General features: G+C 36.2%; 1 protein-coding gene across 2 annotated transcripts; it reads right to left on the bottom strand.

Annotated features, from left to right (window-relative positions):
- Positions 1-450: 450 nt before the first annotated feature.
- On the bottom strand, positions 451-19,757 carry sfxn5a (sideroflexin 5a). 2 transcript variants are annotated; one of them, XM_039672741.2, is made up of 14 exons: positions 19,603-19,757; positions 16,391-16,459; positions 16,231-16,308; positions 15,807-15,833; positions 15,499-15,553; positions 13,728-13,753; positions 13,578-13,631; positions 13,429-13,485; positions 12,290-12,355; positions 10,817-10,907; positions 7,032-7,147; positions 6,873-6,958; positions 3,479-3,596; positions 451-884 (listed from the first exon to the last, which is right to left on the bottom strand). In XM_039672741.2, the coding sequence occupies exons 1-14, from the start codon at positions 19,657-19,659 to the stop codon at positions 786-788; spliced, it is 999 nt and encodes a 332-aa protein (XP_039528675.2). In that variant the 5' UTR covers positions 19,660-19,757; the 3' UTR covers positions 451-785. The 2 variants fall into 2 exon arrangements, with proteins under 2 accessions (XP_039528675.2, XP_039528676.2); XM_039672742.2 differs by lacking the exon at positions 451-884 and adding an exon at positions 1,999-2,629.
- Between the last annotated feature and the right edge of the window lie 465 nt (positions 19,758-20,222).

Genomic DNA, 20,222 nt, shown 5'->3' with positions numbered 1-20,222 from the left:
TGTGTGCACATTTTATGTATTAGTATTTACCTCAACTTGTGGAAAAGCTATTTGTGATTCACCATGAACAAGTTTGTTTTTGTTTTATTTAAAGGGACGTGTAGAATTCAGAAAGCCTTGTTATTAGCGACACTGGTGGTCGTTAAGTGAACTGCAGCTCATGCACACCCTCCATAGTAATACGAGTAAGTCTCAGATGGCCAAATCAGTCAAATAACATACAAGAGACTGAACATGATTCAAGGCCTAATTTACTCACCAGGAAGTTCTTGTTCTTGAAATTTCTTTGCTATAAGTAATACCTTTGGAGTAATATACTGATAACAACATCCTGACACTGCACGCTGCTGAGAGTGACAATTACCCAGAGGGTGCATATACTACACCAACACTGGAACAACGAAAATGGTATTTTATGAAAAGTAACCTTTTTTATGAAATATCTAGATAATCATTTTATTGTTGTTTTTTTCAGATGAGAATAGATTAGCCAGACCTGTCCGTCACAGGACAAATTACATTCTCATAGACCTGATTCAGTCATAACTCGATTTTTGACAAGATGTTTTGTCTTTACAAGGCACTGTTGTGCTCACATGAAATCCAATTTGAATTAGGCAAAACCCAACAAAACCATTTTTATCTTGATTATGAAATTAAAGCAAAAGCTAACAAAAGGGTAAGAAAAAGCACCAATGTTACCTTCATTAATCCGGTCTGGTGCATGTTGTGCAACTGTTTCTGTGTATGGCAGTCTAGCATGGTTAATGATTCTACATGCGGCTTCATGTCATGTCTCTCCTCACTACTGCCCACTGTGATCTGTTCCCGTGACAACCAGGTAGAAAAACACACAGGCCAACTCCCTCACTGTAGCGATGGATCTAACGATAAAATAGAGGTTTACAGGAAACATTTTACAGCCCTGTCAAAGGAACTCAAACACATCCAAATAAAAGAAGAGATGTAATCATCTAAAAACAATAGAACGAATGGATGGAAAAGGTAGAAAATAAAGCTGGAATTGTAGACTTGTGTGCATTGTTTCCATTCATTAACCACGATAATAATATTTTAAAGGATTTCTATGTATTTCCTCGAACAAAGCCAAAAGGGCAAAAGCATGTGATTTTATCGTTCATTTGAGTGCTTGTACTTAATGCATTGAAAGATTTCGAGATAAAATACAGTCTCATAAAGTATGTTAGTACTAACTTGTATTAAACAGTTATACAATAATCTTTCTGTAGCAATGGAGCATATTCTGCCATTCTGCTATATATATTATTAGGGCTGTCAAACGATTAATCATGATTAATCGCATCCAAAATAAAAGTTTGTTTTTACAAAATATGTGGGTGCACTGTGTATAAGTATTTTGTATATATAAATACACACACATGCATGTATATTTAAGAAAAAAAATATTATTTATATATAAAATATTAATATTTATATATAATATAAATTATATATAAATCTATATACGGTATATACACGAAAATATGTCTTAAATATATACAAGCATGTGTGTGTATTTATATATGTAAAATAATTACACACTGTGCACCCACATATATTATGTAAACACAAACTTTTATTTTGGATACGATTAATCGCGATTAATCGGTTGACAGCCCTAATATGTATATATATAGGGCTGTCAAATCGGTTAATCGTGATCGCATTAATTGCATCTAACATTAAAAGTCTGTGTGTGTATTTTTTTCTGTATATACACACACGTATGTGTGTGTGTGTGTGTTTATACATATAACAATATATATATATATATATATATATATACACACATTTAAAAAATTTTATGTTAAACGCGATTATTCCCAATAAATCAATTCGACAGCACTATATATATATATATATATATATATATATATACTGTATATACACACATTATAGACACACACTCACGCATTCTTCAGGCTACAGTAGTTGCTGAAGTAAAAAAGAAAAAAAAATTATAATGAATGACAAAAATGTAACAAATAAGGTTTATTAAGTAATATAGATAATAAGAGAATATATATTTATATATCATATAGCATTATTATATTTTTTACATTTCAGTTTTCATTCCTATTCATTCTGAAAATGATTTATGGTTCGCAAAGGAATTATGAGAAAATAACACAAAGGCAGCTGAATTTTGTGTAAACAACATTTTTTTCCTAATTACAATAGTTTAAAATATCAAAACGGGTTATTTATTGTTTTAAGACAATTACTTTGCAATCATTATAGTTACAGGCAGTTAGTACAGAACTGTTTGTGTGAGAAGGCTGATAATTATGTAAAATTGTAAGTAGATCAAAGGGAAATTCAGATATCCTCTATTTGCCACTGCCATGTTCAAGTACAAGGCAAGAGGATGATTAGCACTGGTGTGAGTGAGTCTGCCTCTGTGTGTGGCTGGGAGAGGATTCACACACAGCAGGCACAATCCAGTGAGACGCAATCAAAATTTGCATGTTTTCAGAGTTTTACAGTGAGAGACAAAGACATTAGTTGCTAGGTGTCGAGCATTTACTGGTTAAAGACCCTTGTTGTAGGTCAGGATCTTGCACTCAGTTGCAGCAGAGATCTCTGGCTCTAGCTCTGACACGTGGATCTGAGAGACAGAGAGCAGGTGCAGTCAAAACACAGGCAGAAACACACGCTTCAGGTCAGCGTTTACAGCTCCATTAAATCTTTATTAAAATGCTAATTTATCTCTCAATTATATTCACTTAATTCAGCTTCAACGGGAACAGAAAAACAACACGCATATTAAAAAGCGGCAGGATAAGGTTGTAAAATAAAAATGCCTCATATAGGATTACGGAGTGTTTTTATTTTTGCACTGACATTAAGATTCAGATCTTTTGGCTACAGTGAGACAACCATTCACAGCAATCGTTAAGTCATTAAGATGTTTAAAATGTTTCATCAAATGAGAATTAAAAGTGTGCCATGTCTTTCCAGCCTCGAGCATTTTTCACAGTCAAAACTGACACTTCTGCCATCATAAAAAGCTAAAATGAAGCAGCGAGCACTGGTAAATATCCAAACCGGGGCCAAAACTTGCAATATTTTGCTCAGAAACAGATGGCAATGAGTGTGTGAGTGTGTGAGGCAGAATCTGAAACAGACATCCTGTGGGGTGTGAAAAGGTGGGGGGGGGGGAGAGGGACGGGGGACAGGAGTGGAGTTTTTTGGGAGCGTTCGTCTGGAACCCTCGGAAAAGTGTAAAGTGGGAGCGAGAGAGTGAGAGGAGAGGAGGAGGGGAGGGGTGGGAGAGGAATAGAAGTAGTTGGCAGCACATATGTCTGCAGTTCAGTAACCATATGGATGAACAGCTTAATAAACACCATTTTAAACCATAACCGTCTTCATGGCAGACAAAGAGAGGGGACGGAGAGAAAGTGAGAGTGGATGGATGGATGGATGGAGGGAGGCGTGTGCGAGTGCGAGTGCTCACCTGACTGTTTTGGGGAAACAGGCTGATGGCAACAGGCAGCGCCAGGCCGAATGCAGAGAGACACACAACGCTATGAACGGGCAGCGCAAGACGAGGGTGCTTCTGCAGTGGAGGGAGCCTAATGCACAAACACCAACAAAAACGCACACGTTATTGGCAGAACACACACCGAACTCTGAAAATCATGAGCATTCCCGCCATTATCGTTATTGAAGTGGCTCGCTGACACTTTGGAACTGCTGTGCGTGATTGGTCTCTGACACCTCCCCCTTCCCTCCCTGGCCGCAGTGTGTGTGGGGGGTTGTGAGATAGCATGCTCCGCAGGAGTTCTCCAGAGTAGCCCTGTTTTAATGAAGCCAGCGACTGCTTAATGATGACTTCATCAACACATACGCATGATGAGCTTTAATTGGCCACCAGACACTCTCTGTGTGCGCATGCTTGTGTGTATGTTAGGGAGAGGAAAGCTGCGGTTGGAAGGATCAAAGTACGTTAAAGACCTTTTATCGTGTCCATCAACTGCTCTAAATAAATCACTCATCTGTCACACTTATGTGAAGAGCTCAAAGCCAATCTAAAGTGACAAAGAGAAAACAGTAGTGCTGACTTTACACCAGATATACATAGGAATTCAATGTTTAATCTACTAAGACGAATTGATCAGGGTGATGTATCCTTTTCTGCTTATGATATTGGATGCACGATATTAATTTTCATGTTACGAACAAGAGGCGATTAAATGGCTGTAAAATTTCTTGTTTGTTTTTTAAACGATGTAAACTAAAAGGCTACTAAATTCCATTTCTATAAATGCTACAAGTTAACTTGCAGTATAAAAACTGGATATTCATCTTGAGATTAGCTAAAGATTACATTTAACAGTTTTATTATTTCGTAACAGCGGAATTTAATTTAGTTTGCATCTTTGATTATTGTCTTCCTGTTTATCACTGTGAATATGGTTTGAAACAATAAGTATTGTATTAAAGGGATACTCCACTTTTAAGTTTCCTACTATGGAAGTCAATGGGACCAGAAACTGTCGGGTTACTGATATTCTTCTAAATATCAGAAAATCGGCTGAATGGGTTCGAAAACGGTAAAACCCAACTGTTTAACTCTGGGGGAGTTGTAAAATGAGCCTATTTCCAAAAAAAAAAAGTGGAGTATCCCTTTAAGCGCTATATAAACAAAGGTGACTTGACTTGATTTATTAAATTATTAGTGTTTTTGAAGATTATTTTTAAGTGGGTATTAGATGGCAAAGTATTTTTTTTTTTTCAATGTAAAAATGGCATTCACAATTAAATCAATTATTTTCTTAATTAATATTTTTGGATTATCTTGACATGGTACAAATTACTATATTATATATTTGCAGTCAATCCCTATAAAAACATCTGAAAGTAGTAAATTAAATCATTAATATACATTTTTTATATTTATAATACATTTATTTTATACTTCAAATATACTTTTTTTTCCTTTTTAACAAATAAGCATTATAGTAATTAAATATTGGCTTGATTATGGTTAAAGCTCAGTTAAATTTCCTCTAGATCATTTGATGTGTCCTGGGAAGTTCATAATTACGTTTAAGTCACTTTTGTCGGAGTAAGATGGCAGTGTTCCTTCTCTTAATTACCAACACAAAAATATAGCTAGGTTTTTTTTTTTAAAACTCTACTCTAAATGAAGAATAAAGAATGCTCATCCGGTGTATTTATCTTTTTATGTTTTTGATTAATTTATGAAAATGTACCGTCAACAGATGTTGATTCCATTAATTCCGCAATATTTCTCACGTACGACTCCTCCTAAGAAAATCTTACGTTTTTCACTCATAATTCCGACTTTGTTTTGGCTTTCACGTGCGCTCAACTCGTAACCACGATCTTTCCGGCATGACTTGAAGGCACCATTAGGCGGTACCTTCATGTAAAACTGCCGTCAATAAAGCCACTGACTGTTCAGCAAAGCAGCTGCCTTCGGACAAAGCGAGAGAAATAAGTGAAAGGTTGAAACACCACCATATATCACACAGACTCCTCTCAGCGCTCTAATTAATCAAGGATGCCTCTGCCACTCGGTCTCACTCTTAAAGCAGTGACCCTCCTGCATCACTGTTCTTGCTCCATTGAGAGCCAGTGAGGGTGAGCTGACAGTCAGCATAGCAGAGGACAACTCACCATTTACTGCTGCTCACACACAGACACACACACATAACCGTACACACCTGTGAATCGGAGCAGCAAGAATTTGAGGAGGTTGCAACATAGTCCATCAGTCATAAAGCCTATCAGATTCTGTTGAAGAGTCGATCCCATACTGTACATTCAATGAGGCCCAGAAGAGGCCCAAGTGAAAATGAGCGTTTGCCTTTTCTAATTTGATATTTAAGGAATTATATTATCAGCATAGCAATTTGAGTAGTTATAAAACTTTTTTCCCCCAAACATTTTCCCTAAAATGGGAGAATTTCCTCAGAGATCTTTAATTTGGACTCCAATGTCACATAGCCTACAACAGGACAGATAGCCAGACGCTATATATTTAGTTAACCTAAGAGCTAAAATCTCATTCCAAAGTGTCTATGATTTTCTTTCCTCGGGGAAACGTAAAAGTAGATAAACTATTTAAATGTGCTCAGTTTCAGTTTTTTTTTGAAAGGAGTCTCTGAAGCTCACCAAGGCTGTATTTATCATACTGAAATTCCAGTAAAAACAGTAATGTTGTTAAAATAATGGTTTTCTGTTTTAAATGTAATTTATTCCTTTGATGGCAAAGCTGAATTTCCAGCAACATTATTCCAATGTTCGGTTTCACATGATCCTTCAGAAATCATTCTAATATGCTGATTTTCTGAAATAGAAATCTTTTGTAACATTATATGTTTTTACAGTCACTTTTTTATTAATTTAATGCTTTAATGCACCTTTCTACAAAACCAAATTTTGTAGAATGCTGACAGTAGTCAATGTGACCTGTGACTATTTTGACCAATCAAATAAGAATATTGAAGTTGCACAAGGTATATTTAAGAGCTGTGTTAAAGGGGCAAGATTTTATTGATTGTATGGCTTCTGAAGCATATTGTATGTTTATGAATACAATTGTCCACTGTTAAGGAACTTTTATAAATTATATTTTGAGTTTGACATCCAAACATCTTTTGTTTTTTTTGTTTTCTGTGCGTCATTTTGCATTTAATTTTTGTGTTAACTGCTCCTTTAAACACATACACAAATGTGTTCACTTCAAACTGTGGAATAAAAAAAATTACCAGGACATATGGTTCATACTAGTGTGTGTGTGTGTGTGAATTCCCGAGGTGACGGTGCTGTAAAAATAACTCTGAAGTCTGAAATATCAAATTCAAGAGATTTTCTCTGACCTCTCCAGTATGGCCATTACTAAAGGCGGCAGCAGGAGAACAGGCATGGGCAGCACGACACGTGTCAGGGATGTCTCCATCAAAGCCTGAACAAAAAGACATTTATCAGAGCAGAACTCAGCTCTGTCATTTGTTCAGCTCACAAATTTCCATACTCACATGTCTGGCAGCCAGCTTTGAGGTGCCCACCACATTGCCTTTGTCGTCCAGTACACTGATGCCTTCTGATAGCTCGGTGTGACGCATCAGCAAAACATTACACACATTGGCACTTGCTAAATGAAGGTAGAATTACAGTTAGAAAACAAAGGGACTTCCATTTGACACCCAACTTCGCTTCATTTAAATCCAACACAGACAACGGATTATGATTGAGAATCGTGCACACTGGGTTGTTCGAACCCAAATTCGGGTAAAATGAGGACAAACCCAAATGTTGGGTTTAAAATGCCATTAAAAATGTACAGTTGAAGTTAAAATTTTAAATGACATTTTTAACCCAGCATTTGGGTTTGTCCATATTTGGGTTCAAACAACCCAGCATTGTTTAGAGTGTGTGAACTTGACTCTCTTAGTACTGTCACTATCCCTGATACGTTTTGAAACACACAGACAAATGTAAGAGGCAGTCAATGGATGGAGTGTTGCAGTGCATTTTTTTTAACTTAGAAGAGAATAATGGGGTAAGCTGTGCAATTTAATTTTTAAATTGTCCTCTTGGCCAGGAGAAATGAGACAAAACTAATATACCAAATTATATTTCAGAATATATCCTTTCAATTAGAAGAAAGCTTCTATAAAGTTGGACCATAGAAAAAAAATAGTTAGGGAAAAGTTGTGTCACGTGAAAGGAAAGTTAAATGACTGGAAAGACATTAACAATTTCTATTTGAAATGAAAAAATATAAACATAAGTCCTTATTGAGCAGAAGACAACTTACCATTTACTGTCACACATCAGTTAACATGAACTAACAATGAAAAATATTTCCAAAGCATTTATTAATCTCAGATAATGTTACTCTTAAACATTAATAATACATTATTAAAATCAAAAGTTGTTTCTGTTAACATTAGTTAATGAACCTGGACCAACACAAACTAACAATGAACAGTTTTATTTTTATTATGTTAACAAATATTAATAAGTTTGTTAATTAATGTATCGCTCATTGTTAAAGAATATTAGTTATACATTAACTAACTTTAACTAATGGAATGTTATTGTAAAATGTTACCATATCTAGTTTAGTCATAAAACTCTAGAGGGCACAGGCTGATAGATCCTTTACATGCAATCTGCAAACATTCACATAATTACCACAAGCTACAAGCTGATTGGCTTTGATCCTGCAGCCAAAGAGATTGCTTGCCTACCATTTAAAGGAGTAGTTCACTTTAAAAAAAAAATTGCTGATAATTTACTCACTCCCATGTCATCCAAGATATCCATGTCATTCTTTCTTCAGTCGAAAAGAAATTAAGGTTTTTGATGAAAACATTCCAGGATTTTTCTCCATATAATGGACTTCAATGGGAACCAAATGTTTCAAGGTCCAAAAGACAGTTTCAGTGCAAACTGCAAACTGTTCAAAGAGCTTTAAACGATTTCAGACGATAAATAAGGGCCTTATCAAGCGAAACGATCGCTATTTTTTTTCAATAACAAAAGTTTAAGTTTTATAAGCTCAAATGCTCGCCTTGCTCTGTTCTGTGATGCGCTTTCGGGACTCTCCTGTTCGAACTCGTTCATTTCGTTCGCTGAATGAACCAAATGACACAAAAAAAGATTTGTTCATTTTGATGAACGAGTTCGAATAGGAGAGTCACGAATGCGCATCACAGAACAGAGCAAGGTGACCATTTGAGCTTATCAAGCGGAACTATCGCTTATTTTTTTTAAAAAATAACAAAGTTTAAGTTTTATAAGACCCTTATTCATCGTCTAAAATCGTTTAAAGCCCTTTGAACAGTTTGCAGTTTGCAAATGAAACTGTCTTTTGGACCTTGAAACATTTGGTTCCCATTGAAGTCCATTATATGGAGAAAAATCCTTGAATGTTTTCATCAAAAACCTTAATTTCTTTTCGACTGAAGAAAGAATGATATGAATATCTTGGATGACATGGGAATGAGTAAATTATCCGCAAAAGTTTTTTAAAAGTGAACTACTCCTTTAAATAATCTGGTTTATTCATTGCTGTAAGGCGCTAAGTCCTTTCAGAGTTCCTCAGAAACCTTCCACCTCCCCAAGCTCCACCTGCCTACAGTAGATCTGCTATGGTATTTATGTATGTTTATACCGCAGCAAAATATCTTACATGCTCACAGCAGCATGACTGTGTATCTAGTAGCAGTAGAAAATCTATACTTGCCCAGCAACAGTGTAGCAGATCTAGTCCGCCAAGACCAAATGAACACTGTCATATTCAATAAGATGCTACAGCTATATATATGCAAAGAGTTTTTAGCAATACATTTGCTAGATTAGGGGTGACACATCTTACCCCACTGCTATATACTAAACTAACAGAACAACAAAACTATAGAACTAACAGAACAAATTAGAGTACTTATAATCTGTTAGAGAGTCACCGCCTGTGGATATTGAAATAAAAGCAATCAAAACTGGAAAACATTCTTGATCTGGAAGGTCTGCGTTAAGAGGGGTTAACTGGATATAAAACAAATAGTTTCATATGGTCATGTCAAAGTGCACACATGAATTACAAGCGTAAAAATGATTAGAATAATGATTTACTTTCTGGCATTATCATCTGTGGCATGTGGTGAGATTGGTGTGGGTGTGAGTGTGTGTGAACAGAGAAATAAAGAAAGCCTGAAGCATTTTTAATTTACAGACCTTGTGTTGTGAGTTATCAGTGTTCAGTGCTGCAGTGTTGTGGGGCTGAGTTAATTGGCTGAGTAAATAGCTATTCACCTCTGAGGGGTTCAGACCCAGGCCAATTAACCACACACACACACACAATGGATGGATAACAATTAAAAACATATGCATACTAAATTTGACAAAGAATGAAGCCCTGCTTTAGGTCACCATATGGATGCCAAAAATCATTATAAACTGTCTTTATATAGGCGCTGATCCCAAGTGTGTCATTTTGAGGTTAATAAAAATGATACACAAATGCTGTTTCACATCAAATGTATATCATTGTGAATGCAAAAAACTACAGCAAAATAAAATCCAAGGCAAATATGTTTCCACTGCGTTTCATTAGCTGTGCTTAAATGCCTTTTATAACTTACCAATGAAAAACAACAACAACAACCTGGCGGCCTGGAGACAGGGACAGTGCTAACACAGAGAGCACTTTAGGCCTAATTAACCAATTAGAGAGCGGCAGCCGAGAGCTAACAAGGTCCCGTTACTCCAGTCCAGAGAGGTGAGGGGGTAACCTGCTGATTTAATTAAAAGGGTGAGGTGGGGGACGAAAACAATTTAATTACAGCTAAGGATCCCCAAGGCATTGTGGGACAGTCTCCCTCAGCCCCTCTGGACCTGTTTGAGCCTCAGCACGCTAATGGAACACTGAGATAACATTTCAGCAGCGTCTCCATCTGACAACGGGATCAGTCAAAACACAACATGAGAACACACAACAATAAACAAACGCTCGAGGTTTAATGAAAGTCGGAACCAATGCTCATTTAGAAATTGAGTGTCATTACAAATGCAAAGACGTGAGCTTTCAGACAGCAAAAGAGCTGATAGAAAACGGCATGCATTAATTAATTAATATATTACATTACTGAATCAATCATTTTATGTTTTACTAATCAGCAGTTTAGCAAGACCACATGACGGGAAGCTGCTGCTTGATTTCTGTCGTAAACACATAAGAGTAAGTGGTGTTGAAAATCAAGCTCACATTAATCGCTAACACGTACATAAATACACTCTCACACACACATGCACATACCAACGGCAGGGAACGGGATGAACCTCTGCACCAGGATTCTTGTAGCCGGACTGAAATGCTCCGCTTTCTTAATAAGAATATTCAGCCCCACCTGTGCACATAATTACATTTAATTGTAGTATTTTTATTTTAAAAAAATATATGTTTTTTTTTTCAACACATGAATTACAAGCATAAAAATTATTAGAATAAAGATTTACTTTCTGGCATTATCATCTATGGCATGTGGTGAGATTTTTAGTGTTTTTAAATGTTTATATATAAATATATATATATACTGTAACATTTAAAAATACTAAAAATTTAACAAAAATCTTACTGACTCAAAACTACAAATGTATATATATATATATATATATATATATATTATATACGTATACATACATATATATATTGGGTCACTAAGATTTTTTTAGATAAAAAAATGAACAAAAAACACTTTTATTCAGCAGAGGTATGTCAAATGATAAAAAGTGAGAGTAATAACTTTTATAGTGTTACAAAATATTCCTTTTTTAAATAAATGCTATTCTTCTGACCTCTCTATTCATAAAAGAGACCTTAAAATGTACCACAAAAATTATTATTATTATTACTAATATACTACTACAACATTGACAATGATAACCAATTTTTCTTGAGAAGCAAATCCTCGTATGATTTCTGAAGGATCATGTTACACTGAAGACTGGAGTAATGATTTGCATCACAGGAATTAATTATACATTTTAACATTTATGAAAATTTAAAATTAATTGTAATAATATTTGACAATGTTACTGTTCCACTGATTTTTAATCAAGCCTTATGTGCCTTATGAAACAATGAAATCTTACATTATATCTAATATGGCAAATATAACATGTGAAATCAAAGACATTATGGTGACAATGAATACACATTTGTTTTCATAGTGACCATAAAAAACTCCCAGTGGGATTTATGACAGGTCGTGACAGGCTGTGCTAAGTTGTTTCTGGTCTTGCCTTGTGAGTCTCTGGTCATCTCTGAGAGCCCGTCTAACAAACATCTGAGAACATGACCCATTCACATCCCTTCCCTTCTCAGCAGGGGTGTTCAGAGGGATTGTAGTTTTAATTAGTACCCCCCTCCCGCATTTCTCACAGGCATGGGGCCATTTGTAGTTGTCGTCACCATGGTTCTGCTTGTCATGCCCCTGGGCATCAAACTGCCACCCAGCAGGGCAGCTAATTGGCTCTAGAGGACACATGGGCGTGACTACAAGGATATGCAATTCAGCAAAGTCAAATACAGCATAGGGCTCTGTGTGCCTGTGTGATGCTATTAGGCTCCTTCAGATTGCTTATTAAAATTAAATTCACATAGTACTAGAAAAGTCATGGATATAATCTCTGCGTGAAATGGCAATTCAAAATATACGTTTCAAAAGACAATTCTTTCTACACATCGAATTACGTAACACAATTTTGAGTAGTAGACATGTAAACTCACTGCAATAGTAACTGCACTGCTGACTGCACCAAGATAACCCTGGAAAAATGTAGACATTGGTGTGGGCTGTCAACAAACAAACAAAAAACATAAATTAATTAAAAACCGAATTATTAGGGTATTTTTGGTAACACTTTCCATGAACCTGTATTCAAAATGCATTTTAAGTGTACTCCTACAGCATTATAATGCATGAATAATGCCTTACAAAACAAATGAGTATCACTTTACAATAAGGTCTAATTTGTTAAAGTAAATGCATCAGTTTACTTGAACTAATCAGAGTAATTTTACAGCATTTATAACTTTTTGTTAATGTTAGTTAATAAAAATACAACCGTTGATCACAGTTCAGTTTACAGTTTGTTAACTGATGTTAACAAACTATGGGAACAATAATCCATTATAATTTAAGTGGTTATAACTTGGTGTTCATTGTGATTTTATTCATAAGATGATACAACATAGCATGAATTGTATTTTAGTACTTCCAGCTCCAAAGTTCATTTTTTGGTTAAATATCTGAAATAAGGTCAGTGGTTAACAATCTCAAGACATTTTCATGTTTTATTCTATGACATAAAATGTATCCATAATACCATCTTGTGATTTTTTTTAATGCTTACATTTTTTAAACTGTGTTTCTAACAAGTGTTTCTAAACCCATCTACTCACTAGTCTGCTTTCACAGTCTCGGTGTGTTTATAATCACGCAATTGCAAACTATTCTACCTCAAAGTTTAAGGGAAAATGTTTTTTTTGTTTTTTTTAAAGACTGAAATAGTCTTCAAAAGCTCATATGACAGTAGTACAGTTACTTTATAGCCCAGTTTTAGCTTTTTACTTGTATTTAGGCCTCAAAAAGTTGTGTTCATACGTGAAGAATATTATGATGAACAAAATGCGTAAGAATCATAAACTTGTGTTGGTCACAGAGCTTATTTTTTGCAATAATCTAAAAACCAATCCAGTTTTGTTGAGGGAACCGGGGTGGTGCTAACTTATGGGTTAATTGGCCTACAAAATAAATTATCTCTGCAGCACTCGTTTCATTGCTTTTTAATAACTTTAGTTTGCATGTGAACATAAAATATGCCATGTCGTATGTACTGGTCAAAACTACATTAGTTACACCGTACCTTAGTTGCATTACGGTTGCAGTAGTTGACACAGGCGTTGTGACTCTGGTTCAGCCACTGTGAAAAACAGTGAGAATGAGTTCATAGTAAAGCGAGCTTGAGGTTAAAGTCAAGCATAAAGACCAGAAAAACACGTGTGTACCATATACCTGCCAGAAGATGGTGGAAGCAAATGTCTGATTGGGTAAAAGAAGTCCCACAACCTATAAATGGAGGAGTGAGTGATTTGACATTGATTTCATGTTAACATTTAGTGACCAAGACAAGTAAATTTAGAATTTTTTTCCACATTTACCTACCACTGGAGTACCAAAGGGCACAAAACCTGAAAGAAAAAGGAAAAACATTTTCTTGCCAACATGCCAACACAAAGAATAGGAACTAGATGATTTCAGGAGAAAAAAAATCCTTGATTCAATAATGGAATAATACTAAGAATGTACACTGAACAAAAATTATAAACGCAACATTATTGTTTTTGCCCCCAATTTTCATGAGCTGAAATCAAAGATCTTAGGCTTTTTCTATGTATCTAAAAGGCCTTTTTCTCTCAGATATTGTTTACAAATCTGTTTATATCTGTGTTAGTGAGCACTTCTCCTTTGCCAGGCAGTGAAACTCATCTCCGTCACAGAGTTGATCAGGTTGTTGATTGTGGCCTTTGGAATGTTGGTCCACCACTATTGGCTGGTGATGACGCAGTGGATAAGACACATGCCTTGGGTGTGAGAGACCTGGGTTCGAATCCACTGTGAGACACCAATGTGTCCCTGAGCAAGACACTTAACCCCTAGTTGCTCCAGAGGCGTGCAACCTCTGACATATATAGCAATTGTAAGTCGCTTTGGATTAAAGCGTCAGCTAAATGTCCACTCCTCCTCAATGGCTGAATATTGGCAGGACCTGGAACACACTGTCGTATATGCCGATCCTGAGCATCCCAAACATGCTCAATGGGTGTGTGTTTGTTGTCCATAACATACGCCTGCCCATACCATAACCCCACTCGATCCACAAAGTTGACATCAGCAAACCACTCACCCACACAACGCCACATATGCTGTCTTCCATCCATCCATGAAGAGAACACCTCTCCAAAGTGCCAGATGCCATTGAATTTAAGCATTTGCGAACTGCAGTCAGGTCGAGACCCCGATGGAAATGAGCTTCCCTGAGACGGTTTCTGACAGATTGTGCAGACATTCTTTGGTTTTGAAAAAAGACTGTTGCAGCAGCTGCCCGGGTGGCTGGTCTCAAACGATCTTGGAGGTGAAGATGTTAGATGTGAAGGTCCTGGGCTGGTGTGGTTACACGTGGTCTGCGGTTGTGAGGCCGGTTGTATGTACTGCCAAAATCTCTGAAACACCTTTGGAGACGGCTTCAATTCAATTCAACATCTCTGGTGGACATTCCTGCAGTCAGCATGCCAATTGCACGCTCCCTCAAAACTTGCGACATCTGTGGCATTGTGCTGTGTGATAAAACTGCACAGAGTGGCCTTTTATTGCGGCCAGCCCAATAATCATGCTGTCTAATCAGCTTGATATGCCACACCTGTGAGGTGGATGGATTATTTTGGCAAAGGAGAAGTGCTCACTAACACAGATTTGGACAGATTTGTGAATATGCTGGATCAGGCCACAGAACTACATTTCGAGTCATGTTTGGTTTAATAATCAGAATTATAGTCTTTCATATGACATTATGACTTTATTACTGACCTTTAACAGATTAACAAAATCCTCATTACTCATAAAGATAGCATTGTTCAGAGGTAGCCATCATAATTTTCAGGCAGGTCTCTCTCTATCTGTTCTCTCTTTAAATAGTAGTGTTAACAGAAGACTAAAATACTCCTATTTCTGAGTGGCCCAACAACACTTCCAGACAGCAGGAGGGAGAGGGTTTAATCAGAGCCCAGCTGAGTGTGACCTTTGCCAACAGATCGGTCCAGAGAGACCCCCTACCACCAACCTCTAGTCTCCAGAGCTGGTAACAAGCAGAAAACTGCCTACCACCTATGACACACACACACACACACACACACGGAAAACACACTCACACCCTTACCTGACATGCGAAAGGGCATGGGGATCTTCTCTCCTGTGTCTGGATGGATGATGGCCTGAGGACATAATGAATCCACAGACAGCAGACAGGATGAAGAGGAGAAAACGAAAGAGAATAAGAGGTGAGATCGGACTGATGGGAGAATTACCAAGCTGAGGTTTTCCGCAATTCTCCTCTCATTACACCACTATTCAGAAACACAGTTTGCGAGTGTGTGTCACACTGCGAATGAAGATGTTGAGTGATTTGAGCAGGTTCTTTCATCATAGGAACCTGTCAAAAAGGCTTTCAACACTGTTCACACTCACCTGTTTAATCTTCTGTGCTTCCCAAAGCTATGCGAAAAATAGAGAGAAACATGCATGAAACATACATAAAACATTCTTTGTAACTGAACGCTCAAATTCTGATAATTTGATTGGTTGATGTCCTCTATTCTGCTTACATTTTAATTAGCTATACACACTCTTTAAATACACTCTTTAATTGGCATATATGGTTCCATGAATAGCCTTTTAAATCCATAACCTTTTCAATCTTCATAGTGATTATTAGATTATTAAAATGTTCTTCACATAAGAAAAACATGGTTCTTTTAAGATCTGTTAGGATTAGGATCTGCATTAAGGATCATTGGGGAATCTAAAATAGCTCTTATGTGGCGTCGCTGTGAAAACCCCCATTATTTTAGGAGTGTACCAAAAATGTACTTTTAATGGGGACTAATCTTACCTGTACATTGGTCACACCTGGAGGCAGACTTCCATTTTTGAATTGATCCAGGAGTTTCAAACATTCATTTAAACGTTTCTAAAATAAAAAAGAGAAAACAGCATTCACAGATGAACTCTCAAATCAATTAAGGCTTACATTTCAGGAGTCTCTTGCTTACCTCTGAAACAAAGAGCGTTCGCGGGTCGATCACATTCAAGAAGTGCATTAATCTGCCAAAAAATGAACCCTGAAGTGACAAGGAAACATCAAGAAATAAACCAATAAAATGCCTAATTAATAAACATTTTTCATACAATCTGGTTATGCTCCCCTAAATGTTAGGATTAGGGGAGGACCTTTAGCCTTGCTTTTCCCCTAAAAATCATTGGTTTTCATACGAATCACATGGAACGGTTTAATACGAAATTGTCACCTTGTAAAATAGGAGAGAATGCAATAAAAGAAGTAAAATCATCATAAAAACACATTTGTTCAAAGAATATTAATAAAATTATCTAATATATTTTATAAGTTAAACATTTGCAGTGCAGTGCATACCTGGTTTAAGACGGCCCATTGTTTTTAGTTTAAAAATGCAATAGAGATAAATGCAGCATTGGAAATATAGGAAAAGTAAGACAATGTTGTATTTTATGTCTTCCTTTTTACTGAGTATAGTGTAGCGGATCTATTTAACTGTTTAAAATGGCATTGTGTGATAATCTAAGCCATTTGGCATCATATTTTAAAACAACAATGACAAATAATCTGATATTTGTCTCAGCTTATTTGCACAAAACCTATAACTACCATATATTACTATCTTCTATTGCTTGTAATTGTTTAGATTGATTTGTTTATTTATTGTGTGAAGAAGAAAAAACTGATTCCCCCCAAAAGAATCCAATGAATTCACAAAATACTAAGTTACAGGCATGTCATCTTGAGGGGCAGGTTTGTGTGGAACGAGAACAGTTCTCCCGAGAATAATAAGCATGATTATTAATAATCATATGTTCACAATTTCTTTAAATTATTCAACAAATTATTTCTCAGGTCCCAGAAACTTTCCCCAGATGCGGGAGTCAGCTGCTGATGCAGACTCTGACTCCAGGGCCGAACCAGTTGTTTTCGCACGCCAGGTGTGTCCGCCTCATTATGCGTGCGCACCAACTGCTGCTGGCTGATCTGTAGACCTAAAAAAACTTCTTCAAATGCAATTAAAATATTCAAATATGTGTGTGAGAGAAAGATTTCTAAGCAGCACACAACATATTCTTCTGTTTATCACATCTAACTGGCGGCCCTTTACACATATGAAGGACGGTATATCCGCTAGAGCAATAACAGCAGATGTGAATCGTCTGTATTAAATAAATAAATCAATGAATAAATAAATTACCTTTCAATTCCTCTTCCTCTGAGGTTAAAGTTATTGAGTAACTAATGCATATAAAATGGCTTAAATTGTTTCTTGATGCAGTGAATTTTCGAGTTTCCACATGTTTTAACAGAGTAGTGTTGCTAATGAACTTGGCACAAAACAGTTGACGATGCTTTATCTCTTCATATTTGATGCTGAATGTTTGTATATATGCAAGTTATAATCAGATTACTTTTTCTTTCAGATGTAAGCATGCATTTATTCACCTCACTTGCACAAAAACAGATTCAGTATTCCTCAAAATTAATAAAAACTTAAAAATTGACCAATGTCCTTTTCATTTCTTAAGTCTTCTCCAGTCTCCTATTCTTTTGCAATTCAGAATGACAGAACCACTGAAAGGTTTGTTTGAGCTGTGCCCTTTTATATTGTTATTAAAAAAAAACGAACAATCAAGCCCAGCCCAGAGAACAATTAATGCAAAACTAACATTAGCTACTTTTCATAAAAGTAAAAGCAGAAGTTTGTTATCTTTGGAAGTACCTCAATATTGTAACATATTACTTTTAAAAATAACTTTCCCCAACACTGTGCGTGTACCTTTTTGTGTATAGCCTACTATATTTACTTTTGTGGCTATGTTTTGTTGAAGATAGGCCTATATAATGTAGCCACAAGAGTAAGATTTCAAGTTAACCAGGGCATACTAGACAGAAGTTGCGAACAAGGGCCAGTTGCATAAACACAACCACCAAGTTATACTGTGTCTTAAAGTTACAATGAAATCAAAATAGATTTCCTTTGCATGGAATATTGCAGTATTTATTAGAAAATATTTTTAACCATAGACTTCATTATTATCTGCAAAACTCATTAATCTTTAGTCAAAAATACCTTTCACTCCCTCTTTCAGCAACATTCTCTCTGGTGCTTCTGACAAAAATCAAGTCCTGCACTACATTTTTTCTAGTTCGCAAAGCCGTTTCACACTGGATATACGTCACAATACAAAATGGTTCAATGGAACCTTTCCATTCCAAAAAAAAAAAAAAAAAAAAACCTTTCCATTCCATAAAAAAAAAAAGATTCTTTATACAGGAAAAAAAATGTTCTTAGGATTCTCATAATGCTTTTTTCACCTGTTCACTTAAAGTTTTTTGGGGCAAAACAAAAATGATTCTTCAATCAATGGCGATGCGAAACGCCGCTTTTGGAACCATTATTTAGCTAGAATAACGTTAGCTGGGAGAAAAGACTAGTTACCGCAACTTTTTTCCGTTTCGAATTGGAAGTGCCGATGCCACGGTGTAATCAGTCTTACTTTCCAGATGTAAACTAGATTAAAATATTTTTACGTATCAACGGTATGGAAGAAAAAAAAGTATGACTAACTTGTAAGACTAGTCTGAGCCGTTTACAACCACGGTCCTTAAATCGGTAGCACTACACCTTATGGAGTAACCATAAGTATGCAATTGGTACAAGACATGCATATACTGTCATTATTTTACACATGAAGTAAAAAATATATTGAAGCTATATGGCATTTTGGGTGGTATAGAACAATACATTAACATAAATTAACTTAAAGTTCTGACCCATTGTTTGAGGCTATACTATTGTATTTCTGCCAATAATCTAAAAATGATAATTCTAGGCAACAACATAATTTATCCCATTTTGCAAATTAGTTGAGTCACCAACAGAGGTCACTGTTCATGCGACTGGACTGAACCAGAGTGTGGGGGACGGATCGAGGCGGAACAACAAGCGAACACTGCAGTGGACTGTTAGGTTTTGATTTGGTTTGGTTTGGTTTAGTTTTAGCGAGTAAAAGTAAACGGCAGCTCATTCGAGCAGCAAAATTTGATTCCCCTTAAACAATTCACTTGAAGTATTCTGTCTCCATAGTCAACCCCGTCTGCAGTGAGCCTGAACAAATCCACCAGAAACAAAAACACGAAGGTCTCACATTCGTATATAGACTGGGTCCGGTTGATATTTACCTGATCAAACCGAGACTCCCTGAGTCTAAAAGGAGGGCACACAGTCGATTCAGCCATGGCAGGTTTTGCATTCAATAAAGCTGTTTTACTGAGCTCTGAAACTAGAGTAGACTTCCCTCAGAGCGGGCGCGACGGTTAGTCAACATATCGATGCATTTTGGGTAATGTCGTTTTCTAACCTATATTTCTAACAGGTCAATGGATAAATAATATGGATAAATCACCCCGTGGGTGTGATGAATATGGAAGTTTTGGCTGTACGTTTCCGCCACAAAATAAAATAAAAAGGCAATTGTGACTTTAAAAAAAGTATATATATTAATTTAATCTCAATTTAAATTCATGTAATTGCGAGTTATAAAATCAAAATGCGTGATACGCAATTCTGAGGGTGAAAAAAGTCCGAATTTGTTTTATTTTTACTCGGAAACGACGTGTGCGTCACGGGACTGAAACCCCTGTACTTTAGTGAACCCCCAAACAAACTTCCACAGATGGATGACGTTTGAAGAGTAGTCTAGTTTTAAGATTTGTCATAAACGTCAGTAAAACCTTGCTTTCCTTTTATTAATAAATTAGTTAATAAATTAATCATTACAATTTAAACCGCCTTAACTAGG

Source organism: Pimephales promelas, chromosome 11 (genome assembly GCF_988280905.1).
Source record: "Pimephales promelas chromosome 11, fPimPro1.hap1.1, whole genome shotgun sequence".
In the NCBI taxonomy this organism is placed as follows: Eukaryota; Metazoa; Chordata; class Actinopteri; order Cypriniformes; family Leuciscidae; genus Pimephales; species Pimephales promelas.
This window is presented reverse-complemented; position numbering and strand designations above follow the sequence as displayed.